This window comes from Siphateles boraxobius, unplaced genomic scaffold, assembly GCF_051911475.1.
Source record: "Siphateles boraxobius isolate OS27281-9 unplaced genomic scaffold, OSU_SipBor_1 25, whole genome shotgun sequence".
Lineage (NCBI taxonomy): Eukaryota > Metazoa > Chordata > Actinopteri > Cypriniformes > Leuciscidae > Siphateles > Siphateles boraxobius.
Window position 1 is genome coordinate 11,397,760 of NW_027508866.1, and position 20,900 is coordinate 11,418,659.

General features: G+C 37.7%; 1 protein-coding gene across 1 annotated transcript in view; it reads right to left on the minus strand.

Annotated features, from left to right (window-relative positions):
- Positions 1-243: 243 nt before the first annotated feature.
- cxadr (CXADR Ig-like cell adhesion molecule) overlaps positions 244-20,900 on the minus strand; it is a 72,051-nt gene continuing 51,394 nt past the window's right edge. The window contains exons 3-7 of the mRNA XM_077242624.1: positions 10,432-10,636; positions 6,439-6,594; positions 6,199-6,321; positions 4,263-4,401; positions 244-2,893 (exon numbers count right to left, since the gene is read on the minus strand). Of these exons, the coding sequence (XP_077098739.1) occupies positions 2,620-2,893; positions 4,263-4,401; positions 6,199-6,321; positions 6,439-6,594; positions 10,432-10,636 (897 nt within the window). The 3' untranslated portion in view covers positions 244-2,619. The remainder of the gene's footprint in view (positions 2,894-4,262; positions 4,402-6,198; positions 6,322-6,438; positions 6,595-10,431; positions 10,637-20,900) is intronic.

Here is a 20,900-nt window from a genome sequence, read left to right on the forward strand (position 1 = left end):
CTCGCACAAAAACAGCCATCGCTTCGGGTTCTGTTGCTCTTGGTCAGCGAAGCCGCTGGTGCTTTTGCAAGTCATTGATTAATTGTGGTCATTAGGCGGCGAGAGAATGGCCTCACCTGGAGTTAGAGGTGGAAATCAACGGGAGATTAAAATTAATCACTCTGAAAAGCGACAGCATCGCCGGTAGCCCGTAGAGAGCAGAATGCAGAGGAGGGAATGAGTGAATATCTCAGAGAACATGTGTAGAATAATAGATTTCATTTTTATTTAAAAAAAAAAAAAACATCACAAAAAGCACAAAAATCAAATGAGGTTTTTACATGATGTGCAACCCAAACAAAGAGGAAGAGAAAAAAAAGTTTTGTAATATTAGTACACAGTATTTTAAAAGAAAAAAAATCTACAGTTAATATCATTTGTTGTCTCTTATTAGTAAGGAGAGTTCACTATCTCTTTAAATGGCACTGTACAGAGAACCGGCCTAACCTCTACTTTTATGAAATACCAGATGGGCCCCATCCAAACAGAAAACAGATCATTCGGTTCAAAGAAGCTGATTTGCACAGCTAGTAGGTAAAGGTTTGCTGATCAAGGATCAGATTTGTGTGTTTACACTGGCATTAGTCTCCATGTTTAAACAAGCTGAACTGATCCTGTAACAGCACCCCTATTCATAGAGGCTTAATAAATAAAAGCCCAGGGAAATCACGAGTGTGTGTGCTTTCGGGTAATGACAACATATGTATAATAAATGTTAATAATACCTTATCCAGATGGTGGATGATTAGCATGATCATCCTCATGTCCTTCATCACATTTGCAGCCTACCCAAGCGGCAACATAGTACAGACGTAAAGACAAACCCAATCAATCGCACCCAACATTTACAGTAAATATATTTACACATTCAACAGGAACCCTGGCTAAAAGACAAGCAGATTGTGAAAAGGCGGCTTCTGTATACAACAGAGAGACACAGACAAGCGTATAGTTGTCAGCATACACAATACTCTTCCATGAGAGAGACCAAAACCAGCATTTCCGCGAAAAAGTTCATTATACATTTATCAATATATCGAGTAATATTTGTTGCAGAGACTGGCAACAAATCATATAATGTTAAATTGTGCATTACAACTCACCACAAATCAATATGTACTTTAACTGATGATAGTTTTGTTCATATATTATTTACCTTACACTGCTAATGTGGACCCACTCATTGTGTGATACACCCAAAGTTAAAAAAGGCACAGAGTGAACATTAGGGTGATCCTGCGGGATAAAATATACAGTAATCCACACCATGAGAAGGACTGTAATGTTTCTTCATGACAGGTAAATATTATGGTAATACAGTGACTTAAGATTGTTAAGAAATCATATTCATACTAAACCGAATCAATGCACTATTAATAAAAAAAATAATCTATTATAAATCTATGGATGATCATCTGTTTAAATTGACATTATTCAATTGGTTTAAACTGATGTGATGTAAAACAAATCCTTCAGTAAGATGTCCTTCATCTAATAAAACTGCACACCAACACGTCAAACTGACAATTAGCTTTAAAGCAGAATGTGTTGACAGCCAAGCCAAATGCAGGTTTAGGATTAGTATCGCTTGTTAAAGTCTGCGCATTATGCAGCTCTTTAATCAGAGACATCTGTGATCAGCTTTTCTGGCCTGGCTGGAGCAGAGAAGTGGTGGTGGCTGCTAGTCTTTAAACTTACTAAAGTCTGATTGCTCAATGAACCGTATTTTACCACCCAGCATAAGCATCTTTTGAAAATAAACCTTTAATCTTACTTCGTTGACTAACACTATGCTGCAGTGTAGGAGGAGGTGGAGGTTTGTGGGTCACAAGCCAATCTGACCAATCAGAGGTTTGTACACTAATCCCTCTGACATATACCGATTGGGGTTTAAAACTGCCAAATGGTCCAATAAAAAAAAGCAAAGCAGGTTAGGAGTCACAGTATTAGCTCATTTTCAGATAAATCAATTTCATATTGTTATATACAAATCGCACGTGAATAATCTTCAATCCAAACAAATGCTGTTATCTTAAAAAAAAAAAATCTCATCCAGAAACCAAAGCCAACCCACATATTTCCCTTAGAGTAAATCTTAGCCAGTCTTTTGTAGCATAAAGAGGAAATAATTGTCATAGATAAATGGTTTAAGTTGCCTTAAAATGTTTCAAAAAGAAAAAAAAAGAATAACAAACAGCTTCTAAAACAGCAAACTATGGGTTGTACCACATACATTTAATTTAGTTTGATTTCGGGTTCATCTTATCTCTAGAGAACTTTTCAACAATTCAAGTGCCGTACATTAGACAGAGCCTTCTATTTAAAAAAAAAAAAAAAAACATCATGCACTGCATTATTTACAAAACAGGAGCAGGCATACCAATCACCTTTCCGCATCCCGCTGAATAAAGTTCTTTGAGAATGTTTGTTAAAGTTCTGGAAGTCAAATTTAATTTCATCGGATTTCAGCTCACTTTGATCTCTCTGCAGAGACCTCCATTTGCTCCTTCACAAATTCCGGTAGAACAATGAATAGAATAGTGACAGTCAAAATGTGCAGAGACTGATCCCAGTTCAGCTTTACACAATAGACCCATCCCTATTCTGGGCAGGGATCATGACGGGGATGGCCCCCATGCGGCTGAGGTTGGGACCGGCCATTCTGCTGGGTGGGGGAATAGGGGCATGGCTAGGGGGCCTCTCGTACTCTTCAGAGGGTATTTTGTCGTACTGAGGCTTGGTGTACTCATGCAGGTTGGAAGGAGACATGGAGCCCAGAGAGGAGCGCTGGCTGCCCACACTGGTGAAACTGCGTGCGGTAGAAACACGACTCTTTGGAGGGGGGACATCCTCTCTGTGAAAAAAAAAAAAAAAAAAGTGTTCAATCAAAACCTGTCAGGGAGATTTCTTAAAAAACAAAGTTTTTCTTTAATAAGAATAAAGTAAGAACTAATCTTACTTTAATAAAAATAAGTAAATAATAATTAATAATAATAAGAGGCCAAAGGTCAAATTTATCTGACATCAAATCACCTGACACTGGTTCCCTCTATGATATAATTTCTTGTTTTCATCTTTTTGTTCGTTTCTGCATGTTGGTTAGATCACATGACTTTGTTGGTTAAGTTTGATTTCGCAGACAGAAGTGTTTTTAAACATTAAGATTATGCACAAAGTCTGGGGTCAGTAATATCTTATGCTCACCAAGGATGCATTTATTTGATGAAAAATACAGTTATAAACAGTAATATTGTGAAATATTGTAAAAATGTAAAATGTATTCATTTAATCTGTCTTTGATGAATAAAAGAAAGCCAAACTACTTGACAGAAATAAATAAAACTATCTAAATAAAGTGAAATCCTGGTGAAAAAGGTTGGAAGGAACATTGTGGACAGGTCAAGTCAAACAAAACATTTCAAGTCAAGAATTGTTTGGCTTGTTTTGCTGCTTTGGAGGGGGGGATTTCCAGTGTAGCCCATCAGACCCTGCTCTTCCACCATCCTCCAAATTAACAAATAATCAGCAGCAATAACCCATTACAGCACAGAACACAGCAAAAGAGAGAGACAGCGGGGTCTCCTCTAAGAGAAACTGGCTTATTTGGATAATCCTCTTTTATCATGGTCTAAGTGAGGCAGCGCAAGTCTCCCAGACAGAGAGCCCAGCTCTGGGGTCCAAGGGGGGCCTAATAAAGGGCCTGACCCACAGCCTGCCCCTTCACAGTGAGGAATGCCATTTCAATAGACAGGGGAACGAGAGAGGGACAGAGGGCAGAGGCATTGACAGAACAGGAATCGACTGAACAAACAAACGCAAAGAACTGATTACACCAGCCTTTCGTTTGAAGAGAAAAGGGGTGAGAGGGGAAGGGTGATCGCACTGTTAGCCAGTTTCACTGGCCATCAGCTTTGTTTGGTCATCAGTAAATGCGGGGGAGGCCTGTGATTGAATAGAGGCTGAGTGAATCAAACAGACATAGGGACAGTGACGCGTACCAAATGGCAACTGGGTCAAGAGCTCCCTTTCTCTACCATTCTTGTTCCTTTCGTTATTAGATTGAAGAATGATGGCTCCAGACATGTCAGTTTGGAAAAACAGGTGTTTTTTAATTGGGTTTGTTTCTGGGGTCTTGTGGGAAAAGGTTCCCATACACACGATTAAACACACGTCAGGAGGTAAGAGACTGTTTAGGACATTATTGCCAAGTGTGTGTGTAGTACCTGATCTCATAGGCGATCTCCTTCTCGTACTTCTTCTTTTGGCGGGCACGGCAGCAGCAAAAGACGATAAGAGCGAGGAGAATGAGAAGCAGGAGAACACAGATTACTGCAGCTGCGATGACGCCGGCTGTGTTAGGGGCTGCAAAAGGAAAGAATGATTTTTATTGAGATGCACAGGTTTAGAGTTCAGGACATAACCCATAAGCCCATTCACAACATTATAGTAATCACATAAATAAGGGAAAGATAAGAAGCACCTTAGGCCCTGTCCACACGGAGACGCGTTTAGCTGTATACGTACAAATATTTTATCGGATCGGCGTTCCATCCAGACGGATCCGCCGTTTTGGGAGACTGAAACCGCTATTTTTTGAAACGGGGTCCCAGGGTGGATAAATCTGAAAACGACACCCTTGCGTCTCCGTGTGTACGGCCAATCCGTATATTTTGTGAAACGATGATGTCATCGGCCCACGTGTCGACTAGTCAGACGCGCTAAATCAGTAGGCTAACAGCAACAACAACTGCAACTACTTGCTTGATTTCATGCTTCAGAAGCTACTGAGCCTCTTTTATTTCTTTATTTATTATTTAGGTCTACTTTAATGTATTTTATTTCTTTATTTTACTTCTTTATTTGTTTATATTTCTTTCTTATGCTATGATGCTTGTATTTTGTCTGATTAAGACATTTCGTATTTTGTAGGGATGGGCATTTCAAGCAAAAATAATATTCAACGATCGCTGGGAATTATTTGATTATGATTTAAAAAACGGACCTCTGCCCCTCATGCTCACCGGTAACACGGCGTTCGCTCCAACATCAAATTTCTCTGTACTGTAGGCCTACATGTTGTAGCCATTAAAGAAAAGTTAGTTTCATATTTATGTTTAAATAATATGTTATTTTTTCATTTCATATATGTTGATTATATGAAAAGTGAACAGCGTGAGTAGCCTAATCATAAGATGCGCAATATTGAGACACATCATTTTGACCACTTCATTAAGTTTTGTATTATATAAAGCCTTTCTTTAAAGTGAATTTCGTTTTGTATAAATTGTATCTTAATTTTAATCAATGTTTCATCAACCAAGTGCCTGGATTTAATAAATAAGAAGCAAATATAGCAGACAATAGCCATCAGGACAGGGAGGCGCCGACGCGATATAACTTGCATCCCACGTGAACTGGAGCTTGTCTCATAAATGAACAGAAACTCAGAAATATATCTAAGCTTGAAATGTCTACTTTTAAACAAAACAATTCAAAACAAAAAGAAACAGACAACTCTCTTATAATCCGTATGAAGTGTGCATTTATCTCTATAAGCACCTTCACCTACTGCAAAGGTGGCGAGTCAGCATCGTCATAGAAAACACTAGTTTATTAATAAATAATAAAAATGTCTCCTTGCTATATTTGACACATTCATAATGATTTGGCTATTTGCCGGTTCTTTGTGGCAAGCTTTATGCATCATGCTAACTAATCGAATACCGTGACTCATTCCTATCTGGTACCAGGGCATTTATGGTTTTTCATATTGTTTAATAAAGTTCCTGGTTAAAAAGAAAGAAAAAAAAGAAGCTTCTTTTCCTAATATTATTGTATACAGCACGCAATGTTTATGCGCAAGTCTTCTTCTCTGTTTTTAGTGTATCTGTGTCAGAAATACAGCGCCTCATACTGGTCTGGCATGTATACTACATCGGTTTCAGTCGGTTTCAGTGGTTTCGTGTGTACGCAGATATTTCTTGAGACGGCGCCGTGTTTATGGATTTTTTTTTAGAACGAGGTAAAAAAAAGATCGGATCGGGAAAGCTCTGGCTTTGTGTGGACATGGCCTCAGATGCAGTTTGAAACTCAGCTATTTTGTTATTTACTCAGCTACTTTGCTACTTGAATGTTTAAAGCAGATTTTAGAAGACTTACGTTGTGTAACATTGACCACCACCATACACTCTTCTGTTCCAACACGATTTTTAGCAAGGCATCGATACGTTCCTGAAGCTACCTCAGTGGCATTCCTCAGACTCATGGTGCCCCCGACTGGATCTGTGCACAGCAGGAGACAGATTCTGCATTTTAACTGTGGCACCTAACAGTTAGGTTTATTAAAATAAAATAAAAAATAAAAACTTCTTTCAGGGTACACAAGTAAAAGGAACTTACCGATGATTGCCAGGGGTGGCAGTAGTTTATTGCCTGTGGTTCTCTCCCAGATGTACTGCAGTGGCTGTGTGCCCTCCACAGAGCTACACCTCAACATCATGTCTTTCCCCACCTGAGTTTGACCCTCTGCATAACATCTGGGTTTAGAGGGACGCACTGAGGGAAAGGAAATAGGAATGAGAGAAAGTCAGAAAAACTAAAACAAAACTACTAGGACCAGGGGTCTCATATAAAAAGGTTACATTGCAAATTTTACACATGACAATATACAGAATTGACAGGCAGCAATATAAAATAACTTCAAACACATGAGGAATAATAAAATAATATGATGAATAATACAATAATAATGATAATAATAATAATAAGTTAATAATAATAATAATAATAATAATAATATTATAATAATATCAACAACTTAATTATATATTAACAATAATAATACATGTAAAATACTATAGAATTTTTTTTTTGCAAATTAAATTAATTGAAAAAGACATTGATCATTTAATAGTAACAAGATATTATGCTAAATAAGATTTATAAACATACAGAACTTGTACAAAGTGTGTACAGTGTTATGCACAGAATTACACAGTATGCATGAGCTTACTAGCAGTTTTATGCATGAGACTGCATGTGTAGGCAATTATCTCAAAAAGGAAAATATTATCATTCCACTCTAACCAGCTAAAGGCTGAAATGTCACTTTCTGCTTCATATATGGTGCATCACGAATGTAAAGCACAAGTCCCTGACGCCCATTTCTCACACTCCACCCATATTCATTCTCACTGCATCATAACCAATCAAAGCATAGGAACTGGAAGCCATGATCAGGGTAATGGATACAGCTGCTGCTATTACAGGTGCTGCCAATCAACTTAATTAAAATCAGAGCACAGTGGGTGTCAACATTTTTTGAGATAAAAGAGGGAACAAAAACAGAAGAGGGTGGGAAAGAGGGTGCCAGACAGACAGCATGTGTTTTCTAAAGAGATTAAAAACAGCAGGCTTAAGGGAAAAAGTGGGTGAAATCTATGTATTTAAGGGAGGGAGTGATAGAAAGAGATGTGGAAAGATAGTGAAAGACTGAATGGGGGAAGGGGTGGAGAACATAGGGAGCTCTGTGTAGAAACCAAGCCTGCACAAACAGACCTCGCTTGGCAGGAGATGACATAAGAATTCGAAGGCAAACAAAACTCCAAATTAAAACCAGGAGGAGACAGATACACACCCCCATGTAAGGAGGGCAAAGAGACAACAAAAGAGAGAGTTTTAGGCCAAGACAGACAGAAGAATGTCGATAGTTGCTCTTTGTGATTCCTCCCAACCTTGGGCAGGGCGCTGGCATTTGAGCATTAACATCATCGCTTGATAATAAAAGCTGTAAAAACAGATATCTGGGGCTGCTGGGACAGAGGCTTAGAGACCTGAGGATTAACAGCAGGCAGGACTGAACAGCAATTTAATAGGATGAGGGGTCAGAGCACAGCAGCTTCCTCTGACAGAGAATTTAAATGTGTGGTGGTGGGTGGATGAAATCAAGGTGTAGATTGATTGAGTCTAATGAAGTTGCTTAATCCAACAGACATACAACTATACTAATAACCTGTATCTGCTTCTTTGAGAAAGACAACTTATTATTAGACATTACTTTCAATAAGGTGAAATTGTTTTATAGCTCAGCAGTGAGATCAAGGCAAGCGTGTCAGTATTCTGAGATAATCACACTCGACTGGTCAAAAAGGTGAGAAGAAAAACAAGATGAAAAAGTCAAACTGCCTGATGACACTCCAGACGCATAAAGGCATGAAAAGAAAAAGGTCAACCATTTCTATTTTTTGCTGTCTGGGAAGGGATAGATTTTACATTATCCACCTTGAACACTAGAAAGTTCCCTTTGGAAGTTCCCAACTTGAAGTGTTGATGGCATCAACAAAATGATTATTAATCTTGGAATGAGTTGCACTGTTGTTTCAATGTTATGAGTTATGTTTAATTTAACATTTTTAAAAATTCCAATGAGCAAATCCAACACGCACCACACCCATAAAGAACTTCCCATTGTGATAAGCTACCACTTAATGATTGTTTGTTTGCAATAGAAGTTCAGAGAAATGTAAGAGAAACCCAGGACAGTGGTGATGTTAAATGAACATTATTATTTAAGTAATAAATCAGAGCAGCAGTGATGTTATTGTTAACAAACTATTAAAAGCAACTTTCATTAATTGAAATGAAGCTGAAATAAAATAAAATATAAATACATGTTGCCTTGGCAACTAACTGAAATAAAGTACTAAAACTGATAAATATTTAATATATAAACTGATAAACTAAATATAAAGTTAAATGAAGATAAAAACAATGACAAAAGCACATAAAATTACTAAAATTAAAACAAACATAAAAATATAAGCCAATTCAAAATAACAAATAATATATTAGTATATAAATAACAGGGCAGATGTCTTCAAACCTTGTAAACTACATGTTCAACACCAAACAACAAATATTCATTATAAACCCATATAAAGTTGCCTTGTGTCTGCATCCCTTGAGCATAGCCGTGCCTCTCTGAGGTGGCATATAGCACATATACAGCCCCTTCAAGTGAATGCCCTTGGACTGCTATCTCTGACGGAGACGCGTTTAGTAAGGAACACACGCACACAGCCAGACAGCATCTGCTCTGAATGCAGGTACAGAGTCCCCGCGGTCATCAGTGATAGGATGAGGGTGGACAATGAAGGGAACAGTCGAAGAAAGAACAGCTGCATTCATCAACTGCTGAGCGCACAACCAATCTGTGTCCTTCCATCTGTCTTACTATGATCCACCTCCAATCACCAGGTCGGCTCTTGCCAAACAGTCCTTGACACTCATGTCAAACAACCGCTACCCTTTCGCTAATTTATGCCCTTTCACGTCTTTTTAACACTTGTTTGTTGATACCAATACTATTGAAATTAAGATTCTGGATAACAATCTTGATCCTATAGTGAAAAGAAATCCAACTGATCACTCCTTTATTTAAAACGGTATATAAAAAATCAAAATATATGATACTGTTCAAAAGTTTGGATTTGAGAGAAGACTCTTGTGCTCATCAAGGCTACATTTATTTGATCAAAAACAGTTTTTTGAGTAAAAACAGTAACATTGTGAAACATTACAATATAAAATAATCTGTTTTGAAAATAATTTAAAAAAAAAAATGTATTTATTTTATGTGAAGGCAAAGCTGCCATGTGTCACACAATACTTAAGAAACATTTCTTACTATCAGTGTTGTATTGCTTAATATTTCTGAGAAATCCTAATATTGTATTGCTTAATATTTCTGAGAAATCCTAATATTGTATGTGTATACAAAAGGATTTATTTGAAATAGATCAATTGAATGAGTCCTTGCTGAATACATTTTCTTTTTTAAATTATACCCCAAACTTTAAAAAATAAAATAATAAGACTCTCCTTTTTCCTGTTTCTTTATTATCTTACAGCATGCATTCATGCATCCGTAATGCAAATACACATCTCGGTCATGTGGTTATTGAGTTTCGGGAAGTGACGACACTTTCGTCATACTGTTTGGGGAGTTGCTTCTGATGGCCTTGTTTGGCAAGAATGTGTTTGCCTAGGGCATTTCTGTCTCTGCACTAGTCAACACAAGGAACAGGTGATTTTTCACACACGAAGTAGCACTGATGTCACATTTGCTGTTGACAGCGATCAATGCAGACCCTGAAACAAGGCATGTCAGAAGGCCTGTGAAATCAAACTTTGTTTATGATGCAGATCAATACTTTGTCACTCAGGATTTCCCTTATGTTTTATAGCTCACCTTCCAGAAGAAAAAAAAAATAAGGAATATGAGGAGTGTTTTTCAAAATAATGCCAAACAGGTCAAGCATTTTTTAATAAACGGGATTAGAGATTGGTTATTTAGTCAAAAGTGGCATTTACAAGCTTATATTTTTAACTCACCCATGACGGTCAGTAGGAACTTCCTGCTGCCAATGCCAGGAACCTTCTTCACCTTGCACTGATATGTGCCCGTATCTGTGGCTTTCAGGCCCATGATGTTCATGGAGGCATCACCGTTTTTAGGATCAGGGGAGTTGAAGTGGACTCTCCCTTTAAGAGGTTCATAATAGTGTTCAAAGGCCCTGTCACCAGAGTACACGATCACCTGTGGGAAGGAATTAAAAATGAGAAAAGAGAATCATGTTTTAGGCAAGGCAAGTTTATTTATATAGCACATTTCATACACTATGGCAATTCAAAGTGCTTTACATAGAATGGAATAAAGATAATCACAAAATAAAATCAAGGATAAAAGAGTTATTCAAAATGCTTTACATAGAAAGGATTTAAAATAATCACACTATGGCAATTCAAAGGGCTTTGCATAGAAAAATTGATGATACAGAGAATAAACTTCTCATCTGGCAAAACACCAGTGTATCTTATTTTGCGTATAGTTTTACTCTGACACTGTCTGTGGTGTTTATTCGGCACGGCTAAGAATTCAATTTGACGTCTCAGCTGGACCCTATTTTTCCCAAAAATCGGACGGGAGGAGCTCTAGGACTTACTTATGGGGTAACCTAGGGTACAACTTGAACAAAGTGTTCTTGTTGGGCTACATGAACTCCTCCTGTCACAAGTAGGGGTGTGACGAGATCTCGTGCCATGAGATCTCGTGAGATTAAATTGTGACAAGTTTTCTCATCGAGGTGAAAAATATCTCACGATATTGCCATGATGGAGTGTGAGGGTGAAGTTAGGATAGAATATGCCACCGCTACATTTACATTACACGTCCACTGTCGTTTGGCTTTTTATAGAAATAAAAACCAGTTAATTCAGTTGGATAACAGTCGCTTTAATTCCATCCAGCTCGTCTAACACGAGCTGCAGTGTCACACGTATTGCAGCTGGAATTAGGGCTGTCGCGATAACCGCAATATTCGCGCTACTGACAGGCCAACCGCAGAGGAACGCAAGTAACCGCAGCAACCGCGAACCGCATTTTCTTTTTTCATAAGGCCACCCTTCGTAGTTCGTACCATGTGTATTGAATGTTAAATAAGTTAATAATGATAACAAGACTGTTTATCATGGTGATTTGTACAGAGGATTCGTGGATTTGAACAGACAGTGAATGTGTTCGACTGAGCGCGTGCGATTACCTGCGTCTGTCTTTGAAGTCAATTCATGTATATTCGTGAAAAGGTTGACGTTTCCAAGGAAAGCGAAATATTTGTCGTAGGCTATCATCCTTTTAACGTGTAAGGGTATATACCATGAATGGCGTCAGCGCTAGTCAGCATTACACAGCGCGAGGAAGCCGTGGGGGAAAGCAGCGAGTCACGCATTGAATCAATGCCATTGGTCTCTATTAAGTGAAGCATTGCTTCAGCTTTGCCCAAAAGTGAAGCATTGCTGGCCAGCTGAGCCTTGAAAAGTGGAGCTCAAAGTTAAAAAATAATTAACACCTTGTTTCATTACATCTATCATTTAAGGAATCAGCTTTTTTGAACGTTTTTGTTGAATGAACGGTTTAATGACTCACTCAAAGACAGTCCGTTGGCATAACAACTGCGCGCTGAGTGACAGTCTTTCAATGCGCAGAGACGCTGTTTAGTTTCAGTTACATTGGTTACATTGTTTTTGTGTATGCTGACCACATCATAAAACGTATTTATATAGCAACAAATAAATATAAATAAATAAATGGCGGTAAAACCGCATATCGCGCTATTGAGCCACTCAAAATTACCGCTAGGGAAATTCCTTCACCGCGACAGCCCTAGCTGGAATCGGAGTTCACTGATCACGTGAGGAGAGTAAGTGACGAGATGACTGACAAGACCATGGCTGAGGATTCATTGCACAACAGAGACAAATGTCTTATCTTGTAGAATGCGCGCTCAGCACCGCCGCTCCCTACTCACAGAGTACATGCGATCACGAAAGCGAAAGTAAAATGGGAGCACGCATTCAAACGCAATTTCAATACCCTGCATTTTGAAAGCGGCTCCCTGATGCATGCGAATATATCTCCCAATATAAAAGCTATATTAGGCTGGGCAGTTCTAACCATCTCTTAGCTCTGTATCATGTTTGAAGAAAAATGCGGTCTCTATTTGCACTTTGAATATTAAGGGATTACTTTAATTATGGTTGCACTTATTGTTTGCACTTAAAGGACAATTCCGGCCAAAAATGAACCCAGGGCTAAACAGGGTACCGAGTTGACCGTTCTCTCGGATGCGTTTTCATGATAATCAAATGTACCCAGTTTTATCATTAGTATTACCACAGATTAGCTTATAACGCTATATATAGGGCATAGAATAAGTAAAAATAAAAATTGCTAGTTAATACCACTAACAAGGCTCAAAATAGCACCACACTAACACGGTAGCATAATGTGGGTCTCTACCTGCAAACCGAAGCACTGAGAACTTTGTAAGTGTACAGACAGTTTAATAAGAAGATACTTTATAAAGACATAAAACTTCGCATATATAGGCAGGATATGGTTCGACTGGTCTAGACTGTTTTCCAAAGATATTCATTTTTATTTATACTTTTTTTATTTCTATGATAAATTTGTGGAAAGCAAATTTGTCAAAAGTTGTAGAAGCTCATAAATCATATACAGTAAGGTCTGAAGAGACTCAAAATCATACAAGAGAGAAGCTAGTCAGTTGAGTTTGTGGCTAAACCTTTTACAGTGCTTGAGTATTGTTGTCTTTTACTGCATATGATAATTTATACTCCAAAAGTAGAACTGAAATGACATACAAGATGATTATTTAAAACATTGCAGACTATTTTTCTAGTTATGCATTTCGTCATTAAGGATTTATTAAAAATAATGTGTAAAAATCTCTTCTCGTTCTTGTGAGCCAATCATCAATATATGCTTCTGTCTTAAAAACCTACATTAGAAGAGACAGCACCAGTCTGTTTCTGGCTAAAAAGACACACATAGTAAAAACACAGTCTTGTCCCTTATGGAGGGAAAATATGGGATCCATTCAATAGTCCCCATCCCCACCACTTCATTTCCATGGCGATGAAGAGGCGACGGCCTCCCATAGCGTATTGCGTCAAACTAAGCAGTCCTGAGAATGCACCTCAGGGCAACTGAACAAGAGCTCGGAGACACTCAGAATCCTAATGAATGTATCAGTCAATATTCAGCACATGGGCAGGGAGGAGAGAAGGGAAAAAAATGTGTGTGGGGGAGGGGGGTTAGAACCTCTTGCTCATTCTTCCTTTCACATTCAAACATCTGTAGAATCTAAGAGCATCTTGTCCAAATTATCACTTAGGCCTTATACATACCACATGGAGTCTGCCCACAGGACTTCAAGGAAACATCCAACAACTAGGGATGCACCGAATGTTCAGCAACCAAAATTAAATTAAGAATAAGTAAAAAGACCGAATAAATTTTACCGAACAATGAAATTTTTGATGACGCAATCAAATAGTAACCAGCGTAGAGTGAGGCGTGCGCTTTATAAATGAAGCCAACATGCCCCCTTTGAGCAGATCACAAAAGAGAAGCTCATCTGATGCATCTGTGGCAGACGTTATACCCTTACTTGCAGCACTAAAGCGTCTTTTAACCCTCTGTAGTTGGATTTTTTTCACATAGCAGCAGAATAGACTTGAATACTCCGTCATTTATGGTTATACAGACTTAAGAAATATGAACAAATATTATATAAATGTTAAATGTCTACTTGCGTCCACTTACAATCGAAACAAAACGGTGCTTTTGTAAAATAAAGAAAATAAACAGGGTGTGCTTTCTGCCTCTCTGTCTCAGTTAACTTTTTTTTCTGGAGCACATCTCTAAACTAATACAAAACTCAGCAAATACTAGTCACACAAGCAAAGGCAATATATCTTTAGAATCATTTAAGTGTCTACTTTTAAATGATCTAATTCAAAACAAAAAGAAATATTCTCTGTTTATGTAATCTGTATGAAAAGAGAGATGTCAGTCGTTCTCATGGCAACTCCTTATCTGCTAATCACCGCGGAGAGCGCGCGCTATATTGAAACCCAAATGATCTGAGGCAATCCATGCAAACCAGTCAACGCCCACGATAAAGTGTATGTAAACTGCAAAAGTAGGCTTATGTCTAGGACAGTTATTCATTTGTTGTGGGTTCATCCACAATTTATTTTTTTTGCACTTTTCAGTGCAATTTTTTAGTTACATTCTTTAAGCAGTCAGTTATTGGCCTAACATAGGCTATTCAAGAAGGGGGGCTTCAAAGATGGCCAAAAAAAATACATTTTTTATTTTTCTAATTTATTTATTTTAAGTTATATTGTGCTTTGTTTAAATAATATCTGATGGAATGTTAAAAAAATGTCAGTGTTAAATAAATTGTATTTTTGCAATTTTATTTTTTTCCTCTGAAAAGCAAGACAAAATAGTAAAAAGTATATTTTTACTATTTAATTAAATGCAATGGTGAAAAAATTGGCAAAATAAATGGAAAAAATGCAAAACACCACGTTCGGTATTCGGCCAAGCGTTTCATGAAAATTCTTGGCTGAACCCGAAGCCGAATAATAATTTCGGTGCATCCCTACCAACAACGTATGTAAAACACTCCATGTCTAATAACTAAAATGTACGGTGGCCCAGTAGTGCACAACACAACGAAATTTAAAAAGCAAACATAAGTTCACAACACAACAAAATGAATCCACAACACAACGGAAAATGTACAACACAATGGAGATGAGCCATAACACAACGGAAAATGTACAACACAACGAAATAAAGCCGCAACACAACTGAAATGCTCCCAACCACTAGAAGGCTCTCAGAGAACGGTAAAGTTAGTTTTCCTTGCCATTGTTCTATAGAGTCAGCAGAATTAATATATCAATACAACGATTAGTTTTAACAGTATGTAACCATTGTATATCGACATAAAATATACTTCAAAATCACCTACATGAATTATAGCTGCGTGAGAATGCTTTGACGCGCTACCACAGCGCATAATCCCTAATGGAACGTCTGGTAATTCTACCAAGTGGTTAAAACGTATAATTTATTATAATATAATTTGATAAATAAAAATAAAAACCATTTGGTGAATTGCAGAATTACAGGAAAGTATTGGCACAATTTCACCTGTAATAATTCAGTCTGGTCACTAGTAGGGATGTGACGGTGAGGATATTTTCCCACCGGTTATTCGACGTGTGACAACACCGGTAATACCGGTATCAACGGCGGGGGCTTTTAAATCACTAATTTAAAGGCAAACGTAAAATGCGCATGTATGCACGGGCATGCATAATTGGTGGTCGTGCGGAGCAACACTGTTTTGTTATTGTGCGCTGAATTGGCGCTAATTTGAAAACGAAACAAATTTTTTTTTACATCGCTTATAAAAAGCTGGTGCAGCAGTGTGCACTTCACTTTTAAATTAGCGTCAATTCATCCTTCCCATGGAGTTTGATGCGATCTGACAAATCAAAATCCACCATATTTTGTCCGACAAAGCAGTCAGGAGAGTTAGATTAACGTCTGTGGATTTTAACTTGGTTTAAACTGAGGCAATCTCTCACGTCACGACACATTAGAGCCACAAAACGGTAGGCCTATTTATTGTTCCATTTTCTTTGACTGACCAAATTTGAAAGTTGAGACTTTGTTTCATATTAAATATTACCTGCTCGGTCCTGTCTGTCAGCGCGTTGTCAGTGTCCTTGTAGGCTACGTGAGTCGCACGTATAAAATGAAGTTAACGAACAAACATGATCCATCAGGAAACGCCATAGATCGCTGAATTTCACTGCACTTCATGAAGAGTTTTTCTTTTGCGTGAAGAAGCCGCTCGCCGGAGATGTGTTAAAAGATAGCGGAGTGCATTCATGATTATTAGGCTACCGGTATAATAATCATCCTGGCTCAGTGTCTGAGTGAGTAATTTACTCTTACCTTTGTTCTTTGATTAACATTAGTGACACTTTAAGACCAGCCGCTGCTGACAGAGACGCGATCTGACACGCGTCCCATTTTCTCACAAATCTCTACGTTAATTTAAGACTTTATTGAAATCATTTAAGACTGCTCTTATGAGGACACTCGACAAAACTGACATTTTGGCATAATGTGTGGGTTATGGTTTGTTCAAGCCCAAAAAAGAACTCGATACTGACACGCGTCTTTTCTGTAGGTCGCACGCGCGCGTGTGTGTAATAGGCAGGACTTATAGCGTGGTCTCTTGTCGCGCTTAAAAGCATTCACATTATTAAGAGCGTGATCATACAACGCTAGTCAACGGTTGACAGAAAAAAACGGATACTGCGTAATTGCGTTAAATATTTTAACGCTTTAAAAAAAAAAAAATTTGTTTTGTTTTTTCACCGCTGTGTCGCGGTGGGCAAGTGATGAAACCGGTGTTGCGGCTGAACACCGTGTAACACCGGTAACACCGACTACCGTAGCAAGCCTAGTCACTAGGAACCTACCACAAGCTTTAGGACATGAAATAACCTTTAGGTGAATTACAGTAGGCCTAATGTTCTTATAAAAAAACTAATTGTTTAATGTGCACAATTGTGTACAGGGAGCTATTGGCACAATTTCACCTGTTCTAAGTCAGACAGGTTAATAGGAATTACAACCTTTGAAACATGATAAAAGAAAAAAAAAGAAACTTTCATTATATTACAGAAATTTTCTAAAAAATAATTGTTTACTGTAAATAATGAAGGGAAGTATTGGGAAAAAATCAGCTGTATTAAGTCAGTCTACTACCAGTACAATCAAGCTTGGGATTTTGAACATGTCTGTTTTTGAAAGTTAAAAGTAATTTTGATTAATACAAATTATACGTTTTAACAACTTGAAGGAATTGGCGGACGTTCCCTTAGGGCACTGTGGTAGCACGTCAAAGCATTCTAGATAGGCCTGTCACGATAACAAATTTTGCTGGACGACAAATTGTCCAAGAAATTATTGCGATAAACGATAATATTGATAATAATCGATAATATTGTCGTTCTGAGACCATTTTCATCTAAAATAATGATAATGGCATAATAATGCAGGTACACCTTTTCAAAGATCAATAAACTTTTATTTCTAAAGACAATTTAAATGAACAAAACAACCAAAAACAATAAAAGCAATGGACTCTGTCTCTGTTAACAAAAAATGCACTTACCAATGTGTGACTTCCGTTCACACTGAGAATCATATCATGTACTGTGTGAACATGCGTCTCATGAGTATGTGCGCTAGTTTGTGTGTGTGTGTGTGTGTGCTCGTGTCTCATATGAGTATGTGCGTGGAGAGTTTGTGTGTGTGTGTGTGTGTGTGCTCCGTCTCATTGAGTTTGTGCGCGAGTTTGTGTGTGCGTGCTCGCGTCTCATGAGTACGTGCGTGGAGAGTTTGTGTGCGCGCGCGTCTCATATGAGTGTGTGCGGGAGTTTGTGTGTGCGCGCGCGTCTCATATGTGCGTGGAGAGTTTGTGTGTGCGCGCATCTTGTGTGTGTAGTTTGCGTGTATGTGCGTGAGCGACTTTTGGTATGTCGTTGTGCCTTTCATATGTATTTGTTTGAGCATTCAGCAGTATACATGTATGTTTGACTACTTAATATAAGTGTATGCAAGTGTTTCATATATATGTGCGTGAATGAAGTTTGATTTAAGCCCTAGACGGCACCTTATATGAGGGTGAGAGAGCGCGCGCACGCGCGCGCGAGAGAGGTACGAGCGAGAGGTAATGCTTGCGCTACTGCGCTCTGCAATCAAATTATGATTGTAAATAGGCAAAGTAAAAAAAAAAACATAATTAAAAATTTTTTCGAAAATCAATGTGTAGCAGTCGCCGGTCAGCGTTGATATTGTCATCCAGTCTCTTTGGTAGAGAGAGAGACGAGGAAAACAAACAAGCATGCAATTGGAAATTACCGCGGCCAGAAAAATTATCGAGCTCATTTTTTTTTATCGTGCGATTAATTGATTTATTGATTATCGCTACAGGTCTAATTCTAGAGTATAAATATGTAGCTATAATGCATGTAGGTGATTTTGAATTAATAAATGTCGATATACAAAGGTTAGCTACATACTGTTAAAACTAATCGTGGTGTTGATATATTTTTTAAACTGCTGGTGACTCTATAGAACAGAGGCATGGAAAACTAACTTTATCGCGCTCCGAGAGCCCTCTAGTGGTTGGGAGAATTTTCGTTGTGTTAAGGCTTTATTTCATTGTGTTGTTCATTTTCCGTTGTGTTGTACATTTTCTGTTGTGTTGTGGCTCATTTCCATTTGTGTTGTACATTTTCCGTTGTGGCTTAATTTTGTTTCGTTGTGAACTTATGTTTGCTTTCTAAATTTCGTTGTGTTGTACAATACTGGGCCACCATAAAAATGTAATAAAAAAGGGATAAGGAAAACTGGAGCAACACAGGTACTATATAACATACTTCAATTCAAAAAGCCAAACAATGTCTGCTCAAGGCAGAGACCAAAAGATACAATAGCAATCAGGGACAAGGAATTCATTTAAGATTTTTCTCGTCATGTATTTTTTATCATTCAACTATGGAATGAGCAGTCTAATCAAATAAGAGAAGGAAACCAATGATTATACATGGATCTTCAGCCTGGCCTTTAAGGTAAAAATAGAAAAAAATAGAAAATTCACCCTAACTATTTTGTAAATGCATGTTATTGATCTTACTGCGAAACTCATTTTTCGCAGTAAAAAATTCATTTTTGAGTGATAAGCCCACATCTCAAAATTCAATTAACAAGCAAACAACAGAACAAAGTTCCTGCCCTATTTTCCCCCCGTTTTGATAATGTTACACTCGGGTGTGCGTTAGAGACCTGCGCGGGACTGTTTTCTTCATCCCGCTCCCGCCAAATTTCTGACCATTACCGCCCGCTCCCGCAACGTATGCGTTACAGTCCTGCCCGCTCCCGCAATATATACACTCCCGCCCGCACCCGCAAAACTGGTTAGAATTTATTCCCGCACAATTATAGAGATGCATTGATTTTGTGTCTTCTCCCGTCCCGCAAGAAAAAACACGTATTTGTATTGCTATTATTAAAGAGCTTCATGGGGTTGTTTGTTTCGTTTCCCTGGCCTGCATCTGACGCACTGATCATTAAAAGACAGTCGTATTTTAGGATCAAATACAATCATGTATTTGTATTTATTTAAATCTATTTATCTAAATGTATTTTTATTTAATTGATTTTATTTAAATTTATTTATTTATTTTTTATTTATTTGCTGTTTTCTAGCTATTCTTCTACATCTAATAAATTTAGATAAATAGATTTAAATAAATACATACAAATACATGATTGCAGATCTTTTGAGGGTCCCTCTTCAAATTTCTTAAATGAATGAGCCGTCGTTTTCTGGGAAAATCTCAACAACAGTAAATTTAATGCAGGCGTAACTCTGTCTACAATAATTTAAATAATGAAAAGGACAGGTAAAAACGCACTGTTGTGGACCTATCACAGCAAATATGATGCCGCAAAGCAAAACAACACCCCGAGAGGGAAACAAATATAGCCTACCACAAGAAAATTCAGTAGCCCTATACAAAACGTTCAAAAACATTGCTGTAATTGACAAGTCGGAATCGGTGATAATACATCAATTGTCAATGTCAATATATATATCCTATCACAATGAACAAAGTCCAGTTCCTTTCCATCTTTGTCACAAACAATTGAGAAACTTCTCCAAATGTCAGACTTGCCTTGCTTACGTTTTCGGCTGTAAATACCTCGTTTGAGGTTCTTTTCCACGTCATTTGTTGAGATTCATTCTCCACTAGGCTACCTCCCGATCCCACAGGGTTTTTTTTAGCCGCCCATTCCCACCCACAGCAAAGTTCAAACCGCCCGCTCCCGCGAGATCTGCGTTGAGTTCCGCGGGACCCGGCGGGAATCAATCCCAATGCAGCCATCTAGTGTGCGTCACAATATAGAAGAAATGATCGAGTTTGTACAATATATCGATATTTTTTGTACAATATATCGATATTTTTTGTACAATAGAACAGTAGCGCAAAAATTCTGACTAAAATATACATAGGCTATTGCTAAAATATTTGTTGTTGGAGACAATAAATGTGCCATATGTGGAATTTTAAACCTACAAGTATATTTTTATGAAAGTATCCATTATAATGGGGTAATCAAATGCAGGCTAATATAATTTTTGCTTTTGTTTTTATTTTCATTTTTAATTTAGCCTTTAGTCATTTTAAAAACAAAATAATTATATTTGTTTTTAGTTTGTAATGTTACAATGTAATTTGATTTTTAACCACCTTTTTGCACATAATATATTGCATAGCCTACATTACATTCACTATATTTGTTTCCATATCCTTCAATATCAACGTTGTTTGGA